Source organism: Triturus cristatus, chromosome 2_1 (genome assembly GCF_964204655.1).
Source record: "Triturus cristatus chromosome 2_1, aTriCri1.1, whole genome shotgun sequence".
Classification (NCBI taxonomy): Eukaryota; Metazoa; Chordata; class Amphibia; order Caudata; family Salamandridae; genus Triturus; species Triturus cristatus.
The window spans coordinates 1006232064-1006253672 of NC_140581.1; the positions used below are offsets into that span (position 1 = coordinate 1006232064).

Here is a 21609-nt window from a genome sequence, read left to right on the forward strand (position 1 = left end):
ACTTTATCCCTTCCTCTATAAAAGGCAGGAATGTATTTGCAATCATCCCTTTTCATGGACTGCGGCCTTTCGCCAGGTCTCACAGTTTCCCAAGAGACCATTCTGCTCTGTTCCTCCCACGCCTCAAACCAAAACTCCTGCAGGAAAGAGTAAGCACAGTGTAAGGCCCCTGCTGAATCTCTCTAAAAAAGCCTGTTAACTAATCTGCCATCAGTGAAAGCTTCCTCACACACCTGGGCTCCAATGCAACTGCACCAGCTGCACCACTGACAGCTATGCTCCTGAAGGTAGTTGGTTTGGAACCCATGACTTGAGAAGCAAGCACTGATGCTTTACAGATTGTGCCAAGGTTGCACCCCACTCAGAGGGCTTCTAATGAACAGTGCAACATAACTGAATTTAGTGCAGCATGGCACTGTGAGTCCAGCAGTGGGACCGAAACTGAGTGATCATATGAACACTCTCCTGATGGGTGCTACTTTGCTTAGTCTGGAGAAAAACATTAGGATTACTTTGTTCTACTCGACTCATCGAGGCCAACAGCTCTGTATGCTTAGTTACTAAATGTATAGAAGAAGAAAAAAGAAGTTATGCTATGGGATCACTCTGCCCAATCAGGTAAATTAACGAATGCTAGGGCATGCATCTCCAGCTGGTGTATGCCGAGCAAGGTGGCACTCTGGCCTAAATCCACAAACTTGAGATCTGTTTTGATTCTTAGAATATAGAGAAATATCTCCTTAAATCTTTGTCAGTAGATAGAGAACAAAAAACAAAATCAAAATGACTGTATTTGTAATGACCTGTTATTAGAAATGAGGTCTCTGGTTGGCAGTGGTTTGCACCAAGGAGGAACGCTCACTCTAGTCAGGGTAAAGAAGTCACACAGCTAAGATAACCCCTGCTCAACCCCTTGGTATCTTGGCACAAGCAGTCAGGTTTTCTAAGAGGCAGTGTGTAAAGCGTTTGTACACACACACAAACACAGTAGCACAGTACAAACACTACAAAAGGAGGTCACACCAGTTTAGAAAAATAGCCAATATTTATCTGAATAAAACAATATCAAAATGACAAAAATCCAACATACACAAGCCAAAATATCACTTTTAAAATGTTAAGCAAGTTTGGTCCATAGAAATCAATGGATGCATTCGTTTTAGCACAAAGTACCTTAGATGCGTCAAAAATCAATGACGACGCCAGGCGCAGGAGAGGTGAGCCACTGCAAAAGCAAAGCTATGCGTCGGTTCCTTACTACACAGGTAAGGTGATGTGTAGGTTCCTTACTGCCAGGGGAGGCGATGCGTCGGTTCCTTACTGGAAGGGGAGGCAATGCATCGGTTTCCGGACACACTGCCTCGGTTCCTTACTGCGGTGTCAATTAAGCATTGGGGTTGAGGGACGATGCATCACAAATTCAGATGCGCTGTGGCATTGTGAGAGGGCTGAAGCAGGTGCAGTGTCTATTTTCCAACTGCAAAGCTGGCGTTGCTTCGATCCTGCAGCCGCAAGCAGGTCCTTTGTCAGAGTTGGAGCAGGTGCTACGGACAGACGTTACACGGTGCTTGGGACTCATGCTGTGGCGACCTTTCTGACGCACTATGACGGCGAACTGGGGCCTGCGGTGAAACCTGTGGTCGATGCTCCGATGGGAAACCGCGCTTCAGGTCAGGCAGCTGCGATGCGCCGATCTTTTGCAGGGGTGCCTCGAGAAAACAGGTGTTGGGAGTCGATGTGTTGATTTTCTCCTTAAGATCACTAGATTCTACTTCAGGGGCCTAGGAATTGAATTTGGACCACTTCGCAAGTCAGAACTCTCCGCAGAAGAGCCCAGGAACTGGTAGGTGAAGTCTTTGATGGCCCTGAGACTTCTTAACAAAAGGCAAGCATGCACAAGCCCTTAGAGAACCTTGGAAGGAGGGTGTAGAAAGGAGGCAGAAGCAGCATGCAGCAGGCCAGCACAACAAAGCAACAGGCAGAGTGGCAGTCCATCCTACAGCATCCAGCTCTTCTTCCTGGCAGAATATCCTCAGTCCAGAAATATTCTGATTAAGGGGCTTTAGAGGTCCAATACTTATACCCCTTTCTTCCTTTGAAGTAGACAAACTTAAAAGGAGAGTCTTTGTAGTGCACAAGACTCTGCCTTTCCCTGGCTCGGCTCCAGCCACACACTAGAGGGGGTGGAGATACATTAGTGTGAGGACAGAGACAGCCCTATTCGGTTTCAGTGACAACTCCTCCCACCACTCTAGTTCAGGAAGGCCCATCAGCATGGTGATGGCCCATCAGGATATGCAATTTAGCAATTTAGCTCCCTTTGTGTGACTGTCTAGAGTGAATGCACAATAGCCCAACTTTCAGCCAACCCAGATGTGAATTTTACAGATAAACAAAGGCACAGAATGGTTAAGCAATAAAATGTCCACTTTCTAAAAGTGGCATTTTCACACATGCATTTTAAAAACCATCTTCACCAAAAGATGTTTTTTTAAATTGCGAGTTCAGAGACCCCAAACTCCAAATCTCCATCTGCTCCCAATGGGAAATTACACTTAAAAGATATTTCAAGGCAATCCCCATTTTACCCCGTGATAGAGAAACTCCTTGCAATAGTGAAAAACTACACTGCACCCTGCTCATTGGGCTGCCTTTGGCCTACCTTAGGGGTGACTTATATGTAATAAAATTGAAGGTTTGGCCAGGCAAGTGGGTGCCCATGCCATGTCGAAATGGCAGTTTAACACTGCATTCACAGACACTGCAGTGGGGGGTCTGAGACATTTTTGCAGGGCTACTCATGTGAGTGACACAATCAGTGCTGCAGGCCCACTAGTAGCACTTCATTTACATCCCCTGGGCACACATGGTGCAGTGTACTAGGGACTTGCTAGTACATCAAATATACCAATCGTGGATAAACCAATCACCAATACCATTTAGACAGGGAGCACTTGCAGTTTAGCAGTGGTTAGCAGTTGTAAAATGGCCAGAGTCCTAAAGCCAAGAAGACGAGTCACAAAAAAATAGGAGGAAGAAGGCAACATGTTTGGGGATAACCCTGCAGAGGGGCTAGGTACAACACCTGTAATGCCTCGTTTTGTTGTAGCCATAAGTTTGAGAGTGGATAATTAGCACGTTTATAATTATCATTGAAAGCATGGATTTACAGCTGTCAAGCTGCCTGCATATGGATGAAAGGGTGTCTGGTGCATACAAAGACAAAACTTTAAAAATACTGTAACTAACTCAAATATTAAATAGAGAATGTGATGGCATGGAATATGAGATTCATTAAGCCATGGGCACCCCAGTCTCTGGAAAGAAATGTGGTTTTCTTTGTGTGTTTTTTTTTTAGATTTAAATAGTGCGACCAGAAGGCCTCCATTCCAATCCGAGCTTCACCACTCTGGGCAATCACTTTTGACCTTCCTGTGTCCCAACCTCTCTAAGCTCAAGTCGGTGTCAAAGTGTGCATTTTGATTTGATAAAGGCTTATCTCTGCGACGCTGGACACGCTGTGTATGGACATTTTCGTTTTCTTAAGTCACTAGTGCAAATTTCAACTGAACTTTAATCTCCAAGTCATAGGACTCCGTGGTGCGTCAGCAGGCTGTTCTGGAATGAAGGCTGTCGCTTCCTCTTGACTCTTTTCAGCCACCGTACTGACGCCTTCAGCAGCATGTTTATTGTCACCAAACAAATATTTGAGGCACTTTTTTAAAACGCCAAGATTTCACAGGTCTCTTTTTTTGTTTTTGAAAGCTTCACCTGACTCCTGACTTAAAAGCGCAAAAAAGGGGCACGAGAGATTAAGAAGTGCCCGGAGACGGGAATCAATTCTTTCTGCGCCGAGGTGGCATAATGGAAATCGACTCGCATGAATGAACTCGCGCAGCCAAGTTATGAACAGCCGAGCTAATGCACTGCCATGAGTTCATCTTTATTATTGTATTACACTCGAATCAATTGAGAAAGCAGCTTTTTCTAAAGGCAGGAATGGCCCTTAATTGAATAAAAGTCACTGTAATCACATCAGCGGGGCCGGCGGGACCGCTGACAGCGGAAAAGGGACCGTGCTTAGCAGAGTGCCAGGGCTCGTCCGCACATTTCTGCGCAGCGTTCGGCTGACAGGAATTGAAGACGGGTACAGCGTCTAATTAGATTACAGATTTCTGCCGCTGTGAGTGAGAACAGACTACAGGAGACGTCTCTTCCGATCCCAGCATCCGCGGAAAGGGTGTTGTTCGCGAGCCGTCTTCGGCAAGGCACGTGTCCATCTGGGGGATCCGCGCGTCCTCCGCGCCGGTGCTAATTTATTCGCGCCGTCCCGTTCAGTGAGAGTCAAAGTTACTTCGCGGGCCTCCTCTTCTCCCCCTTTGCCCCTGGCTGCTGTTTCTCAGTGGTTGGCCTCGGAAGCGCTAGCTGCAGATGTGCGAGAAACAACAGGCAGGCCGGCCCAGCGCAGCTACGCGCCACAGCCGCTTCCTTTCATCGTAGCAAGACCTTAGGAGAATGTGTTGTGTATCTTTTCTTGAAATCAAGAAAAGCGTCAAACTTTGTACCTCTGAGTCCCCTGCTTTTCTGGACTGCAGCAGTGTTTATTCCACTGCTTTCAATGTCATGTCGTTTTCTGTTCCAGGTGGAGCTGGCCTTTTGCGACATATATACATATCTGGTCACCAGCATTTGTTCAAGGGCGTTTATGGGGAGCTTTACACTTCCATGTGTGAAAATATTAGCTGCATTTTCAGAAAGAGCAAGTGCAGGCAATGACAATTTAGTGCTTAATTTGTATAACAACTGCCAGGGCCCAAAAGGTTTGCTCAGGTGCTGTAGAATGTCGGGTGCTGAATATCAATGCTGCTAAGTCTTGATTCTGCTCTGATTTATCACCCAATGCTATCTACCCCTTTATCTCACACTTCCATGTGATTTGTCATTCTTACTTTCTTTGTCACGGTTTGTCTGCCCTTTCTCCTTTTTGTGTTTTTCTTTCTTCTCCTCGGGGTGAAGGTCTCATGAGGAAAAATAAGCGCTGGTTCCCAAAAATGAGTGCTGGTGGCCCCAGCTGCAACCACCTTTGCAATATAAGCACTGGGCCTTGTATCCTGGGGTCTAACTCCTGGATGGACACTGGTCCTTGCATCCAGATGTACGCTCGGGTACAAAGTCTAGTGCACGGTTGATTCCGTAGCGCATGCGAGTGAGCCCAAAGCTGGGTATATCACTAATGTTTAGCCAGGGAGAAGTCTACAACACAAGACAATTATGCAGACATGAAGCACGAGGAACAACCACTTGCTCTTTAGAAAATTCCTGAAAACTTTTGTCTGCTGATGATCTCAACTGGACATTTCCGGAGATCTTGACTAAAATCTGACCGTCACAGACCGCCTGCCCATAAACAAGGTGTACAGAACACAGCAAATGCAGAAAATGAGAAGGTATCAACTGTTTGATCCTGATAGACCCCATCTGTAGATGGGAGATAACAACAAATGAACTTGAAGGCTGGACAGAGGACGCACCTTTCTTCTAGACCGGTCTTTAACCAGCCAGCAATTGTGACTTGCACTGAAGCATTTTCCCTCTTCTGATCACCACTCCACTCCTATCCCAGCCGACACCCAGATGCCAAAGAAGAGATGGGTGGATTGTCACATCACTAGCAAGCATGGTTGATTATATTTTGATTAAGTATTAATCATCATCTTATATTCATGTGTAGTCCAATGAACTAAAGTAACCGTGAAACAACTTGCCAATAGCTTTCAAAACACCATCATTAAACAAATCACAGGTGCCTGAATAGTAATTTTCAAGCTGTAAGAATAAGGGTTTGCCAGTGTTGAGGTTTTAATGTAAAGTTGCCGAATAAAATATTAAAGTAAATGGCAGCAACTCTCAGAGCTTCATTTTGCCTTAGGCAGTCAAAACTCCAGTGCCGGCCGGCATCAAATGGTCAGCTACTCCCATGGAGTATTCGTCATAGCGCTTTGGAATTGGGGCCCGTTAGAGATTTTGGGGCTTGATGGCTGAGACTACGTTGCGGTAGACAACCACCCTATCTATACCTGTGGCATGCAGAAACTGACCAATATTACACTTTTCTGATTGAGAGGCATCATGGAAGAGGTGTGGCACAGCGGCCAGGGCGCCTGACTCCGGAACACAGGGGCTCACAGTTCGATCCCCGGTGCCAGTGGCAGGTAAGCCCAGCACCATGTGACTCTGGGCAATAGCTCGCTTAATCTTCCAGATGGCCCCCAGTGCCTTGCCACCCTCGGGTAATTGTTTGTGCTTTACAAATACTGGATTTCATTTATTCTATTTTCGTAGTAAAGGACATATTTTCAGAGAATTTCTTTGCCCAATAAGCATCAACAAGGAGTTATTGTTTGTGTTTTTCCAGTTATTCATGGCAAAGTTAGTTGGCTTCCATTTAGTTTCGGGAGAGATTAATGGAACATACGTTAAGAAAGCGTATCTTATCGCAGAAAACGGTGGGACGAGCAGGCCTTCTTAGCAACCTTGCCTTACAATGGTGCGTTATGGGGAGGCTGCCAAGCTATAGAGTACGCATGTGCCACCTGGGAGTCCCATCCTTCACGATGGTCATCCCAGCCTGAGCCAGAGAGGCGCCTGCTTTTGGTTTACCTCTTGCTTCACGTGCACAACTGCGCTTCAGCGCTCATTTTCACCCAGTAACAGCTTGCCGTCCTTTTCCCCCGACCATGCGTTAAATCAAAACGTGCAGACGCATTGTGCCCTTTTTTGTTTACTCCAATAAAGAAAAGATAAACGCGCTCATGAAAACTCTGAGAAAATGCAATGAACTGAATTAAAATGGCCGGAGGGCTGAACATATGTTAAGATTTCGAAAGAGGGTAATGCGCATAACCATGAGAAAATGAAATCTGACTGGGGACATCTTTAGTGATGTGTTGAAAGCAATGTAATAAGGTGGTGCAAGGAGAGGTGATGGTTTCAAACATGAAGTGAGGCTGTGGGTGGCAGAACTGAGAGCTATAATAATTTACTACTAGTGCCATTCACCCCTGCGAGACGTCGCTGAATGGTAGTTGTAGACGCAAAGGAGCGCAAAGGTTCACTTCCTGAAGGGTGGCAGTCAGACCACACTGTAAGAGTTTGTCTACAAATTGTGCCCAGTGCTTAACAGGGCATTATTTTATGTGTTGGGATCTCCCTGACAATCACCAGACAACATCAGCTGCAGTCACTCTTTGAAGAAAGACTGCCCACAGAGCATCACGACTAGAAGCCTGGTGAAATAAAACTGCACTGGGGATAAACAAGAGCAGGGAAGCACAATCAAGCGTTCACGCCAGCCAAAGCGGGGTACGTTACAAATCTGGGCATTCATCAAGGATCCCATCTGCACACGCCTGCCCAGCCCACAGGCCGAAGATTCCCAGCACTGATCGACAGTCACAGCGGCTCTCCCGTAGGCTTCAGGGGGTTGGATTTGACGCTTTTCATTATTAAAAGAGAAAGTCTCCTCAAGAGATCACCAAGCAAAGCTTTCCACAATCTGTAGTCGACTCAACTGCAGATCCTTCCTGTTCCCCCCCACTCAGCACCCTGAGGCCCTCCCTGGTGAGTAGCTGGTCTTTATAGGAAACCTGATTGATTGATTTTAGTCGCCCTATAAAATGGAATCACCTGTGTACGCCATAACATTGATGGCTTTGCATCAATGGGCCACCGCCTAGAATATTGAGCCTGCATATTAACTTGCGCTTTCCAGCGCTGAAAGAAGCACAGTGAATGATTACTTGTCAAAGCGCTAGCATGGGGCATGCCACCTTCCACGCCTCTAAATACAGCATCATGAGTGATTGATCAGCAGCATCTTGAAGGACATATTTGCAAAGAGGCTTAATCAAAGGAGCAATTTAATAGGGTCCTTCACCTTTAAGGAAATGGCTTTTTCTGGTCAAATCGGACTTAACTGTGTAGCATTTAAGTTACCATCACCCATTGAACCGCCTGATTCATCCTAAATCTGAGGATGGGTGACCTCATAACTAACTGACCGTATTAGCACTCTGTTCACTGCTTGACATGATTCGTAGAGAATACCCTTTTAGACACTGTTACCTTACCGTGGTGGCCTTGTAAAATGACATTAAAGAGAGCTATGTAGCAGCACGGTCATATATGTAGGGACTTTCTAGTAGTGAAAGTGTAGCCAGCATTCTCCTGCACTATACTTGTTAAAACAGTTGGGGCGGCTTACGTTCTCTATGCTGGGATGAAACACCAACCACAAAGCCAAACTATTACTTAGGATCTGCTTTTCTGATTACTCTGAACGCAGAACGCTAATGCTGTCATGGCCACACAACATATAGGAATCTTACCACATGTCCAAGACCTTGAACCTTGACTCAGTTCATCAGGCCTCTCTTATCCAGTTAATGCATGCCTGGTTTCAAACACCATGATGTTTCCCTGTTTTCTAAAGGTCCCCAAAAATTCAAATGTCAAGCTACTGCAGATCATCATTCACTGAATTCTGATGGCAGCTGCGTGGCATTACTACACCTAGAAAAAAAAGAAAGAATGAGGTAAGCTGAGTGCTCACTCCATGCACAGCTTCTCATAAACAATAAGCCAGCACAACATAGTGAAAACTCAGGAGTATTGACAGACTCCCTGATGGTGCATGTAACATACCACCACCAGATTGTGTGACCAGAATATTATACTCTTGTTTGTAATCTGAAACCCTCGTTTAGGATTTCCACCATGATTTGAAACAGTTTGAGGAACTGATTTCACTATAGTTTTCCCCTGCCATATGAAAGTCCTGCAACAGCAAAAAGCTCCTAACGATACAGTCACTCAGGTGAATCATGCGACTCGTGTACCTGTGCCCTAGCTGAGGTACTGAGGACAAACAGTGAGCGCTATTTATATTTTGCAACATTCAGCTGCTTAATACTTTGACACTCTACTCCATATTTGGAGTCAATGATGGCCCTTGGTCTTTCAGTCTTTGCTTGCTGTTGTAGTCTGAACTTTTATGGTCAAAGCAGCATGAATCTGCTTTGTTGCTGTAGTTTAACTCTAATTTTGGTCTCTGCCTTTCGTGCTGGGCCTTTTGATCTGCTCTCGCACCTCTACTTTACGTTTGATCGTGAATGTGAGTAACAACACATATAAGCCAAAGGTACTTAGATGGTTTTGAAGCATAAATTGCTTGCAAACGTTCAGGGGGGGTTTAAAATAATTTATTTCCATAAAGTCAAAGAGACCGCCCACTTGTGCTTTGCTTCTCCAAGAACAGATAATTTCAAGAGCTCTCATGCTGATTCTGATTACCAATTGCTGATAATTCTACAGTGAAATTTGGCTTTATTTTGCTTCCCAATCAACATATGGGATGGAATTTTTCTAGCTGAGGTTAGGGTTCCGTCATAGCATTTCTGCCTTCTGTGGCAGTGGATAGACTCAATGCACTTACATAGATTACCCTGGCAGACCACCCCAGACAGCTATGCATGGGTTGTTTTTTTGCCATTAGTCAGGGTATCCCTGCTGACTGGACTAGAGGTATGAGGGGGCACTGGAGTCGAGTGCAAAACTATCAAAGGTGTTTTTTTTTTTTACTACTCCACATGCCACTGCCTGTGCAGAACAAACATGCAACACTCCTTTATGCTATACTCATGAACAATTGTTTGCTAATGGTGAATGCATTTAATTGCAAACATCTCAATGGCTCCTGACTCTGTCTGTGCTTACAGTGTAGTCTTGACTGAAATGTATTTCGTGCCAAAGGGACTCCTAGGGCACTTCACAATGTCATTCTCCTCATCCCTTTCCCCAAGCCTCCCCATTTTGATGTTTATCTTAACCCTTTTCTCTATTCTAGCCAGCCCCCTCATTCTTCCTGCGACCCAGATGCTATAGAGTAGGTGAACTCATCATAACCACTTTTCGCTATCAAGCATTAACCATCACCTTATGCTGAAGGTCCTCCAACTCATTGTCTCCCTCACAGACAAAACACCCACTACCCGTATCAAGTTCAAAGCCTGCATGACTGAAATCGCCCATTGCATGAAGACCAACTGTCTAAAGCTGAATACAGACAAGACTGAAATTGTGATCTTCGGGAAGAGAACAGCACCACAGGACTGCACCTAGTGGCCAACAGAGCTAGGACCAACACCCACCACCACCACCAAGAACCTTGAGATCATCATCAAGATCAAACTCGACATGACTGCCCAAGTCAACGCTGTCACTGCCTCATGCTTCCATACGCTAATGATGCTGAGAAAGATTTTTAAATGGCTCTAAATCACCACCCGGAAAACCATCATGTATGCTAGTCACAAGCAAGCTGGACTATGGGGACGCCCTCTATGCCGGGATCAACAAAAACTCACCAGAAGCCTGAAGACCGTTCAAAACTCGGTGGCCAGGATCACTCTCAACCTCCCAAGCAGCACTCACATCACACCACACCTGGAGGAGCTGCACTGGCTCCCCATTCACAAACGCGCAAAATCCAAATTCCTCACACACACTTTCAAGGCACTGAGTAACATTGGCCGAGCATACCTCAATTACCGCATCTGCTTTCACAAACCTTCCCAATAGCTCCACTCATCCACACTCCTACTTGCACAAATCCCGCGTATACAGAAAACCAGATCTGGTAGTAAAGCCATCTCCTACATTGCTCCTAAGACATGGAATGACCCTCCTCTGGACATAAGAGCCTCCCCCCACTTCGTGAATTACGCAAGAAGCTGAAGACCTGGCTTTTCGAGTAGTCTCACTAGGCTCTAGGTATGACTAGACTCATACCTGCTGATCACCAAGACACCCTTCCGGGTGATAGGGAACACATCTGCATAACATAACATGATCACTGCCTTCTGCTTTTGCAATCCATCACCTCTCAATTCTTATGAAGTGTCTTGTTGCCCTTGTTTATTTAATGTTCATTCTGTATCCATTTTATTCAATCTTCACTCTGTCCTCATTCTATTCAATCTGTGTTAAAATTAATGACAGGGGTAAATGTCCATGGCACCCTTTATTCTAATAGTTGCAGATGGATCTCAGCCACTTTATCCTTGGGTTAATTGTTTGTTTATTCAAGACTGAAGAGACAAGGCATAAATGGAAGCCCTAAAATTGTTTTTGATATTGTCTTCTCCCCCTTGCCTGCTTTCTAACCATCTGCCTGCAGTTACTCCTTATTAAGGCCTAAGCTTTCGCGAAAATCATCACCGTTTTGAGTCAATTTAAGATTTCTATTTGCTTCCATGTATGATTAATCGCCAATTACTTGTCCTAGCCCATCCCATGTATCACTTTCTTAAATGGTAGATATCCCCAAGTTACCTATCTGTGCCCCTGTCACTCACCTACTCTACACAATTGTATTCAACATTTGTCGCATTGTTTTGTGAAAGTGTGCATCTACATCCACTAGAGGTCCCACATTTTCCAGTATTACAGAAACCTACGTGTCTATTGGAAGTTTTACATTGTATCCCATCTTTATTTTTCCTGCATTTTTACATTTCTCTTAGAATGCTGCAGTGTAGTAGAACTTGTCTCTCCACCTGAGTGCATCCATTGTTTCTTTCTAGCTGCTTTGACTGAGTGTCAGACACAAATGAAAACATTACTCTAGTGTTTGTTCTAAGGCACTACTTCAATGAGTTGTGATGGATATGGCCAATTGGATGACCAAGGTAATGCTGCCACACACCGATGAGCCAGCAAGCCAAGGGGGTCCTCTTAACTTCTTCAAATTGTGATTGTAGAGTACAGGGGTGGTTCAATGTACTCTTCTTACAAGACATTGTGTAGCAATAGGATCTGCATGGGCAAGGTAGATCTAACCTATGGGATCTAGTGAGCATCAGAGTGAATAGGTAGCAGCAGGAGGCAAAGCGCTTTCTCCCATTGATCTTTCAAAGGATTTAAAGTGAGCTATAAGTAACTAATGTAGCTCATGTCCATTGATGCCATCTCTGGCCAAAACCAAAATTTGACCATGTTCATCCATATATGACCACATATACACCATGTGTAAAACCTTGGTTTGTATGTGAGCATTAGAACAGGGAATAGATTGCTATGAAGTACGTGGAAGCCACAATTGACCCCCGTCCTTGAATATGCCCTCTTTTTTCTGCTACTGCCCCTTGAGGCAAATGTATGGCCCCTGGCTCTACAACTTACATCATGTGCAAAAGTATCTACTTCGGTTGAACTTTTTGTATGTTTTTCTAAGAATACGTTATGATATTTTATTTTCATGAATTTTTTATTTACTAACAAGTTTGCTCCATGAGACCTAAAAGGCTGGGGGTTAACATTCAATGATTTTAATGGAAGTAGACTAAAGTCTGTGGTTTAATGTTAATCCTAGCAATTAAGTGTATTGGTCTAGTTGAGCTAAACAGTGCTATGTATACCTGCCGTACATTTCTCTTGATCGCACTCCACCTTGTGTTGGCTTTCTGTCTAGATGTGAAAGCTGCCAAATTGTATATGTTCTGGGGTGACGTACAGTAAAGCTGTTTATCCTTACATGTAGTCCAAAACCAGTGAACCCACTTCATGAGATTGAGTTGGTGCATCCCACGTGGGGACAGGTTAGTTTCTCTCCCTCGCAGCAGGGAAGGATGAATGATCCCCCCCCACCACCACCACCACCACCTTCGCTAAGAAAAAAGATGCAATTTGACGATGTAATAGCAAATTGCAGCTTGCTTCTGCCAAAGAAAAACTAAACGTCTTTTCACAAAGAGCACATTTCTTTAAACAGTAGAAGAACCGACCCTCCTGAATATTAAATCCGCCATCTCCGCATGTGACCACATTGCTGGTCATATAAATTCAGGCAAATGTGTAATTACTTGCCTTGGACCATGAAGACAGGCACTGCTTCTAAAGCATACATACACATCCCCCAAAAATAATGGTATCTGCGCATCATCATCACTATGAGGTACAAAACTTGTATTTATTTATTCAAATTAAATTTGTTCCGGACTTTGGAAAATTCCTGAACCTACCTGGGTATGTGTGACGATCGATTAGAATGTTTCTTCCGTATAGAATACAAAAAGAAAATGGGAGTTTTTTCATAGTGATACTTGTCACTCTTTGTTTTGGCGTAAGCATAAAAAACAAAAAAATACAGTGATTGTTTCCAAACATTTTGTGTTTGACATTTTGAAAACGTAAACAGGTAATGTGAAGCTGCTAATGCTGCTCTTAGGATAAAAATAGAGGGGACAGCAACATTTTATTGCTTTCTAATTTTGTGTGTTAAAATAATTTTCCCAGACGTTGTTTTGCTAAAACATCTGTTACAATACCTGTTTCCCTACAACTTCGTATTTTGACTAAAACCTCTTTTCAAAATACATTTCAATATCCCCAAAACACACACACACATATATATATTATTTTTTATTTATTATATCTGCATTCCAAAAAGTAAATAAATACATATGAGTAATGGTTATAGCCAACCACTTTGCTGAGTAAGATACCTTCAAACCCTTTTCGCTCCTTTAAACTTAAGGATGGGGGAATCCACCTTTGCCTCCCACACTTTATCTTTCCTTCACCCATGTCCAACACCGATTCTTTTACATAAATTAAATATACGAGCACCCAATTTTAAACTTAAAAACATTGTAGAGCTTATTAGTCTGTTTTGAATAGCTTTTTCTCTTCACTTTTTCAATTGTAAAGAAATGGTATTACGTTTTTGACAAAATGCCTCCGAATATTTTCAAACTTTAATTTACTGATAGTTAATACATGTTATTGACGAAAATGTGTTGGTCAAGGAGAAAAATATTTATTTGCAGTAGTTTGTTTTATTTTGTCATAGAATGGAATGGTCAAGTTTGATTAAGAAGTTGATAGAGATCGACGTTTCTGTAAATATGTTTTTTTAAAGAAATTCTAACAAAACATCTTTCGGTAAATTATTTAATTAAATTCTACCTGGTTTTCCTGGAGAAACCAACAACTCTATATTTACAGATCAGGTATTGCCAAGAAGGGTCATTTAGGACTACCAAATCTCTGCAGAGCATCATCATGTCCAGTTGTGTGGGAAGCTATCTGGGGGGTCCAAAAGGTCCCGCATGCCACTCTCACAGAGAAATGACCAGCTAGCTGCAAGAATGCCCCTTTTCACCTACCACATATAAACCACTATCCGCACTGGAAGCGATTATTCTAGGCTCTGATATTTTGACCCTCTTTGCCCCCCTTCATGGAACGTCTTAAAATATTCAGAGTTCTGCTTAGTCATGAGAAATAACACCTATCATCTCTATTGTCATCCTGTGGTTTACACCACGATCTCCCTGGTTAGGGATGCTTTGGAAGACCCCACAGGGTGAAACAACCCACATTTTAGGGATGAACATGCACATACCAAGCAATCAATCAATTCGTCTTTATTCGATCATATTAAAAAAGATCATAAAAGCACAGGTAAATAGATCACATTTAAAACGAATTTCATAATTTTGTTTTAAAAAAGATACAAATAATTCATCGCAATTGCTGCGGTAAAGACGAAAAACATGCACATACAAAATTGTACTATCCCCAGAAGAAATGAAGATGGAAGGCAGAGAAACAAAGGAGAGAGGGAAGAGACGAGCTGGAGAGAAAGAGGGATTGAGGGAATGTCATATCCAAGTAGATGGGATTACATTTTACAGTATAAACTGAAATATGGGGCCATGCTTCTCTCCCCTACCCACTTAGGAAACTCTCCCAACCCCATTTTTAAACCTAGGAGAAGGACTTACGCATGATAAACAATGCCGAATTTTAAGATTTTATGACAAGACCTCTCTCACTCATATACTTTTTAAAGAACTAATCTGAAATGTCTAAAGAAAGACTTTTTTGCGGGTCCATGAAAGGTAAAAACCAGACACATGCTCACTTTTAATCAATATATAAACAGTTAAAAACAAAGGAAAGACAGGTGGATCCGTTCTATCTTTACATTCTCATTTCTAGAATTTTCTCCCCCCCTTTGTCCAGCTCTTACAACACAGGACTTGTGCAGTGCTTTAGGTTCTAAATCCATGCCTCCTAGTGAAAACTGATAGCTTGATCAAACATTCAAAAACATAGATTTAAGGAAGGGATTTGGGCTTGCCATGTGTTATTAAGCCGGTGCAGCAGAATTGCTCAATTAAGTATATGTATTTGCATATATTAGCATTACTAAATCTTTACTCTTAAAATGAGGTTTTGCAGATAATCAGTAAACAATTTGTATATGAAAGTTTATTTGACAATTAAGTTATTTTTTGCTCCTCTCTTTTTGTCTCTCTTCTATACCATAGTCACAGTGCCAACATCAACCTACACCGCAAGCTCTTGACCAAAGAACTGGATGACATGGGGATCGACACGTCTCAGCCTTCCTTGCGTGATGAATTCTTGATGAAGATCTATGGAGGGCAGCACCACATGGGCTTTGACTTCCGAGACGAGACCTCCTCCCCAGCAGGCACTGAAGATTCCCACATCAACGGCTTCAGCAGGGGCATGGCTGAAGACTATGTGGTCCTTGACTTGAGCACCACCTCCAGCATCCAGTCAAGTAGCAGCATCCACTCATCAAGAGAATCGGATGCGGGGAGTGATGAGGGCATCCTCCTGGATGACACTGACGAGGCTAGCGATGGGGCAGAGTACTCTAACAAAGCTGATGTCACAGCCATTGACGGGGGTTCCGACCCCCCCGATTCCCACATGTTCAACAGCCTGTCAGTGGCCAACGGTGGTATAATGTGTAACATGTGCCATAAACTCTACAGCAACAAGGGCACGCTGCGGGTGCATTACAAAACTGTCCACCTTAGGGAAATGCACAAATGCAAAGTCCTTGGGTGCAACATGATGTTTTCTTCTGTACGCAGCCGGAATCGGCACAGCCAGAACCCTAACCTCCATAAAAACATTCCATTCACTTCTGTAGAATAAGCCCAGAATGGACTCAAAGTTGGCTCATGAACTGCCATATATATAAATATACAAATCTATATATATGTGTGTGTATGAACAAATGTATATTTCTTTTTTTCTTTTTTTTTACAAAACAGACAAAACTCACAAGGTGCTTTTGTATTATTATGTTTTTACCCTAAGGGTGAATTGCCCTTGTGAACCAGAGACGGATCAACATGAACACTTATTCCCTGCTCCTCTTCCCAATTTGCTTTAGTATGATAAAAACTTTGTTGGATCGTCTGGAAAGAGACAATGTGATCTACCCAGAACTTTTGCGTGCAAACAAGAAAAAGAAGAAAGGAGGTTTGAAACCCGCTCATCTCCTTCCGTTGTCTCTATGTACTTTGAGGGACACCTCAGTGACGCATGGCAGAATCACTTGTAAATATGACGGCCTGTGGCCCACAGTGTAAAAGAGCTGTATCAATTGTAGTCTTTTTTTTCCTCTTCTTTTGCTTTGCAGTCACATCCAGCTGTTTGGTATGCGAGAGGGCTAGCTTGCTGGCTCGCTCTGTTCATTTATGTTAGCTTTGATGCACATTTGCAAAGAAAAAACAACAGTCTTGTTTTTTTTAAACTACCTGCTAGATGTAGTAATACAGAGGTGTTGGCATGCATACAGCACCTCAAATGAAGCTTTTATTTGGTCTGATACTATCACATTCATCCAATCATGCACTTTTACCCCCTCCCAAACTTTAGAAAGGGATGTGTATTGCTCTGTTTATCTTACAAAAGCATTTAGACCTTAACCATGCAACTACAGTAGATGCCACTGAAATACCTGGATTACCTTGGTACCGCCCTTGTTAAAGAAAACTATAAAGGTATTCATTTTATATCACAACAAAAGCTGCCAACTTTGCACAGAATTTTTCAGATAGAGGTCTTATGGTGATTTGCCAAACTGCATCGTCTACCACCAGAATGCTTAAGAAGGTTACCACCTGTTGTTTTCCTTTTTTTTTTTAAAGCACTTGTTTTGCCTTTCGACAATGGCCCATCCCAGTGCCTCTGTCAACCACCCCCATCATGGTGTTCTTGTCATGGGTTGTCCACCATACCTGTTTTACTGTGCGCACACTAAGAGAATTTGTCAAATCTCAATTGTGATGTCCTTTGAAAACAAGAGGTTGCAAGGACATCCACTCCTGAGAAATGTGTGCTTTTCTGTCCCCTGTTACTCCGGACATCTGGTCTAGCCTCCCGCCGACACTGCTAGGTGTCATGTGCTGCCATCTTTTCTAAGGGATGCTTTTCTGCAACACTGATATGATTCTGAGGAAGAACGCGTACGAGATGACAGAATAGGCAAAAAAGCTTGGGAAATAAAAGGATTCATGTGTGTCTTCTGACATGTAATTAATTATTTCCCTCTCGTGATTTTCTACCTGGAATGGAGTCAAGCTTGAGCTAATTCCCCATGGAGCTGTCCTTTGTGCGCCAAGGATTTTGTTTGTGTGGAGCACTGTGCACTTTTCTAGTCCCCTCTAGATGGCGCTGTTGTAGGTGGAGCTGTGTGATATAAGGCGGAGGTGGTAGCACTTAAGGATATTATTAACAGGCAAGCACTGCTCAGCTGCTAATGCAGTATCTCTGCACATTTGGAAAAGTAGATTAAAAAATAAGTCCCCCCAAATCACCTTTCTTTAGGTACCTGCTCTCTGCATGGTGGCTGAAACAGACAAGCAGGTGACGCTCTGTCCATCACACGCCTTTATATTTTTTTTGCTTTTTGTTGTCAGTGTTTACACATGTAGCTCGCTGGTAAACCAGACTGGTATCCCACAATGCTCTGCATAAATGATTAAAAGTTCAGCCAAAAGTGTGGGCAGCGTAAAGGTGTGTGTGGGGGGTTGGGGGTACTAATACATCCTAAATGTTCTCATCTATCTTGTGACTATCTCAGCGCACAAACAGTATCACAGGATGCAGTGGCTGTTCCTGTATCACTGGCCTGGAAAACGTGTCTTTTTAATGGGCGGAGGCCGCAAGATCTGCTTGTACTGATTTGAGTATTGTTTGACTTTACAGTCACGTCCTTTGTCTGTTCTTCATATGTGCACGTGCTTTAGTTACATTTGCCAAGGGAAATAATTCATGTGTATTTTTCTGCCCCACCCCCCTCCCCCATTGCTACCCGGCGTCACTCCCCGCGCCCCATCTGGGTTCATTAAACTTCGCAGTATTCCTTTTTTGCCCGTTAGAAGCTATGCATCACAAGATGGTGTGACAGTATTTACGTTTAGGAATGTTTCCAAGACCAATACCATGTTTGCCTGAGTGCTGTGAAAGGCAGGTCAGAGGTATTGAAGATGGGATGTAAGTGGTGGTGGTGGGGAGTGGGTGGGGTTCGGGGTCGCAAGAGCAGTGCGGAAGGGAACGCACTCTCTTTTGGACATTCTTTTCCGTTCGTTTTCAGTGAGTTAAAACTGTAACATTTTTGTAAAATTGCAAGAAGACACCCCATGAACGGTTATGTGCATCTGCCACTAATGTTTACATTGAAAAAGCTGAGGAATTTTTAAATGATGTTTTTCTAGACCTTTCCCCAAAATCTTACATGCTTTTCTTTGTTAAATTGAGTTGGATGTATGCTTTGTTTTATACCATACATGTAGTACATGTATATATATATACGTTGATGCTAGAACCAGTTCCATGAATGTGTGCTCTTCTCATTCGCCACCGAGCGTGTTAGTTGTTTGTACTGCGCTGTCGTCATAATCATAAACTACCCGAGTTCCAAAAAGGTACAACGTTATTTTCGACAAAAAACAAATTCACTATTTAAAAAAAATCAAACGAAAAGCACAGTTTTTGACGTATGCACTGTATGGTATAAATAACATGTTTATTAATAATTCATGTTTATTAATAAAAGAAAAAACACTATTACAAATGCATTGAAAACATGTCCATGGCTTGAGGTACATAATAAATACATGCCATTCTGTGCTGAAATTACCATTTTTGCTTGTTGAACTTGTCCTCTGTGGTGAAGCTCAGTTGGTTTACTGAAAGAATTGTTTATTGCACATAATAGCAATCTGTTCTGTCAATTCATAAAATACTGTTAAATCACACGAAAAACAATGATTGACAAAACCAATAGGTCTGGCTTATTTCATGTTTTCTCTTGTAATGACTGTGAAAAGCGTGGCTGCACAAACAGAGAACGCAAATAGTGTTGCGCATATACATGCAGCTGGGCGTGAATGGATCAATGTCTGGGTGCTGTGAGTGGATATATGCATGACTAAGGGTGGATGAGGAATCCATATATGTGGGTAGACTGGTGTGGAAGTGTAGATGGATGCTTGAATGGAAGGATCAAGGGATTTGTGCCTGGGTAGATAATTGCAAGTAGAAGATTTGATTGGCATATGTGTGCACAGTTATGGGTTGAGTGCTGCTTGGGTGCATGGATAAATGCATGAGGGTGAGTGTGTGGCTAAATAAGACAATCACTGCTAGGTTTGCCACTTCACTCCATCTGATTAAGAGAGTTGGACCAATGGATTTCTTTACAGAGGTGTACATTTTAGTGGGATTTTGCCCTTTCGATAAGAAGATAGTTAGAAAAAGTCAGTAGCCTTAAAGTAGTCATATGAAGTTAAAAACTACTGAGCTTTGGAGACAAAAAAAGCAAATAATAAAAACATTGTAGGAACAAATCCGTAACCCAATATTTTAGGATACCACAAAATTTAGAATCCCCATAATATTACCTCAGACCTGTTGCAGCGAAATTTGGTTTCGGCTATGAATTTTGTTTCACTACTCTCATCATATGGTGACCTTTCTAACACACACTTCATCCTCCGATGGATCTTGTATAGTGCCACTGAGGGGTTGAAAATGCGGGTATCCAACAAGGATCAAGAATTGGTTAACCAACTCACAAATAAATAATTTGAATAATGAATATGATTCTCAACACCAAATTATATAAATAGAGAATACCAACTACAGGTCAACATTTTCTAAGAAAGTTTGCCGAACTAAAATCATGCAAACCAATAGTTCAGTTCAGGCAATACAATAGTATTAGTACCTGATGATTTGAGATCTCCCTATATTGATTCTTCCCTTTCATTAATCAATAAATTGGAATACACAATCAACTTTTAGGAGGCGAGTGATGACAAACTCAGAGCCTAAGATTTAATTAACGTAAATTTTATCAATGGCTTAAAAGGTAATATACATCATTAATAAACATTTAGGATTTAAGGTATGTTAATTTATTTAATCAACTCAAGGTTGCCAAAAGGTAATAAAAGCTATGTATGATAAATTCAGCAAGAGCACAAACCAGTTCAGTTCATAGGCAGTGTCTCCCATCGGGGCAGAGTCCACAAATGGTGCTCACAGCGTATGCGTCTGTCAGAAAGGAAAGTGCATGAAAATCCTCAAAGTTCCCAGGAAAGTAAAATCAGCAAAGTCATCTGCCTGAAAATCGAATTGAAAATCTCCTTTTTTCTCCAAACCAGGGCCGGCTTTAGGGCAGTGCGACTGGTGCGGCCGCACTGGGCGCTGACCTGTTATGTTGAGGGGGTGCTGACCTGAGGGAGGGGTGCTGTGTTTAGCAATAGCTTATGATTATAGAGATGAGGGGCACTTTTGCCGGGTGGTAGTGAGAGAATGTGAAGAGGCAGTCATTGGGTGCGGGGGCGCCAAAAATGATTGTTGCACCGGCCGCCACCAGTGCTAAAGCCGGCCCTGTTCCAAACCAATGTATAATATAATCATCTAGTTTCAATGGTGACATATCCTGGGTCACCTCATCGTATCAGACCACACAGTCCATTGGTTAGTTCATTTAGGATGATTGTCGAGAGACATAAAAAAGACACATATTATGGAAAAGGGTGGTGCAAAGCACACACTTTGTCAGATTATCCGGCTCATGTGAATATCCAAACAATAATCCTTCAGCAGTAGGCATATGAATGAGTTAAAGAGGGCAGTTTACCATAGCAAATGTTCCGAAAGTTGTCAACATTGTAGCAGATAGTCCTTGTAGGAGAGTGAGAACTCCTTAAATCAGACACAATCTTGCCTCACATTGTGAATTATGAAACTTTCTCACACGTGTAGTGCAGCGTGAAATAGAGAATAAAATAGGCCTACAAGAAAGTCAATATAAAATGTATAGAATATATAGAAATATATGTTTCATGAAAGGAAATCAAAATTCCAATACCTTTTCAGCCTGTAAGTATACAGATTATTGTTATTTGCTGTATCTCAGGGAACACATGTGATCTAGCGGATTACCAGTTTGGGTTACACACACACCATATACTCACCTGGGCCCATAAACATTCATACAATAAGCTAGTAGTTCCGCCGGAGTCAATTTTGTTAATACCAGCAAGATTTTTTTATCTTTACCCAAATCTTACCATTCCAATCTCCTTATCAATACATTTCCTCTGGTCAATGAATCTAGTTGCTAATAATATAGGCAGAAAAATAACATTTAAGTTTCTCCAATAATCACAGACTCAATGAGTTTTAAAAGTTTATCTAATCAAT

At 42.6% G+C, this 21609-nt stretch overlaps 1 protein-coding gene across 5 annotated transcripts in view; it reads left to right on the forward strand.

Annotated features, from left to right (window-relative positions):
* BNC2 (basonuclin zinc finger protein 2) overlaps window positions 1–19032 on the forward strand; it is a 1107147-nt gene extending 1088115 nt beyond the window's left edge. For 4 of the 5 annotated variants that reach the window (XM_085634816.1, XM_085634798.1, XM_085634806.1 and 1 more), the window contains one exon: window positions 15396–19032. In XM_085634816.1, coding sequence (XP_085490942.1) covers window positions 15396–16038 — 643 coding nt within the window. In that variant the 3' untranslated portion in view covers window positions 16039–19032. The remainder of the gene's footprint in view (window positions 1–15395) is intronic. The other variant, XM_085634830.1, reaches the window with a different exon arrangement.
* The last annotated feature ends 2577 nt before the right edge of the window (window positions 19033–21609 follow it).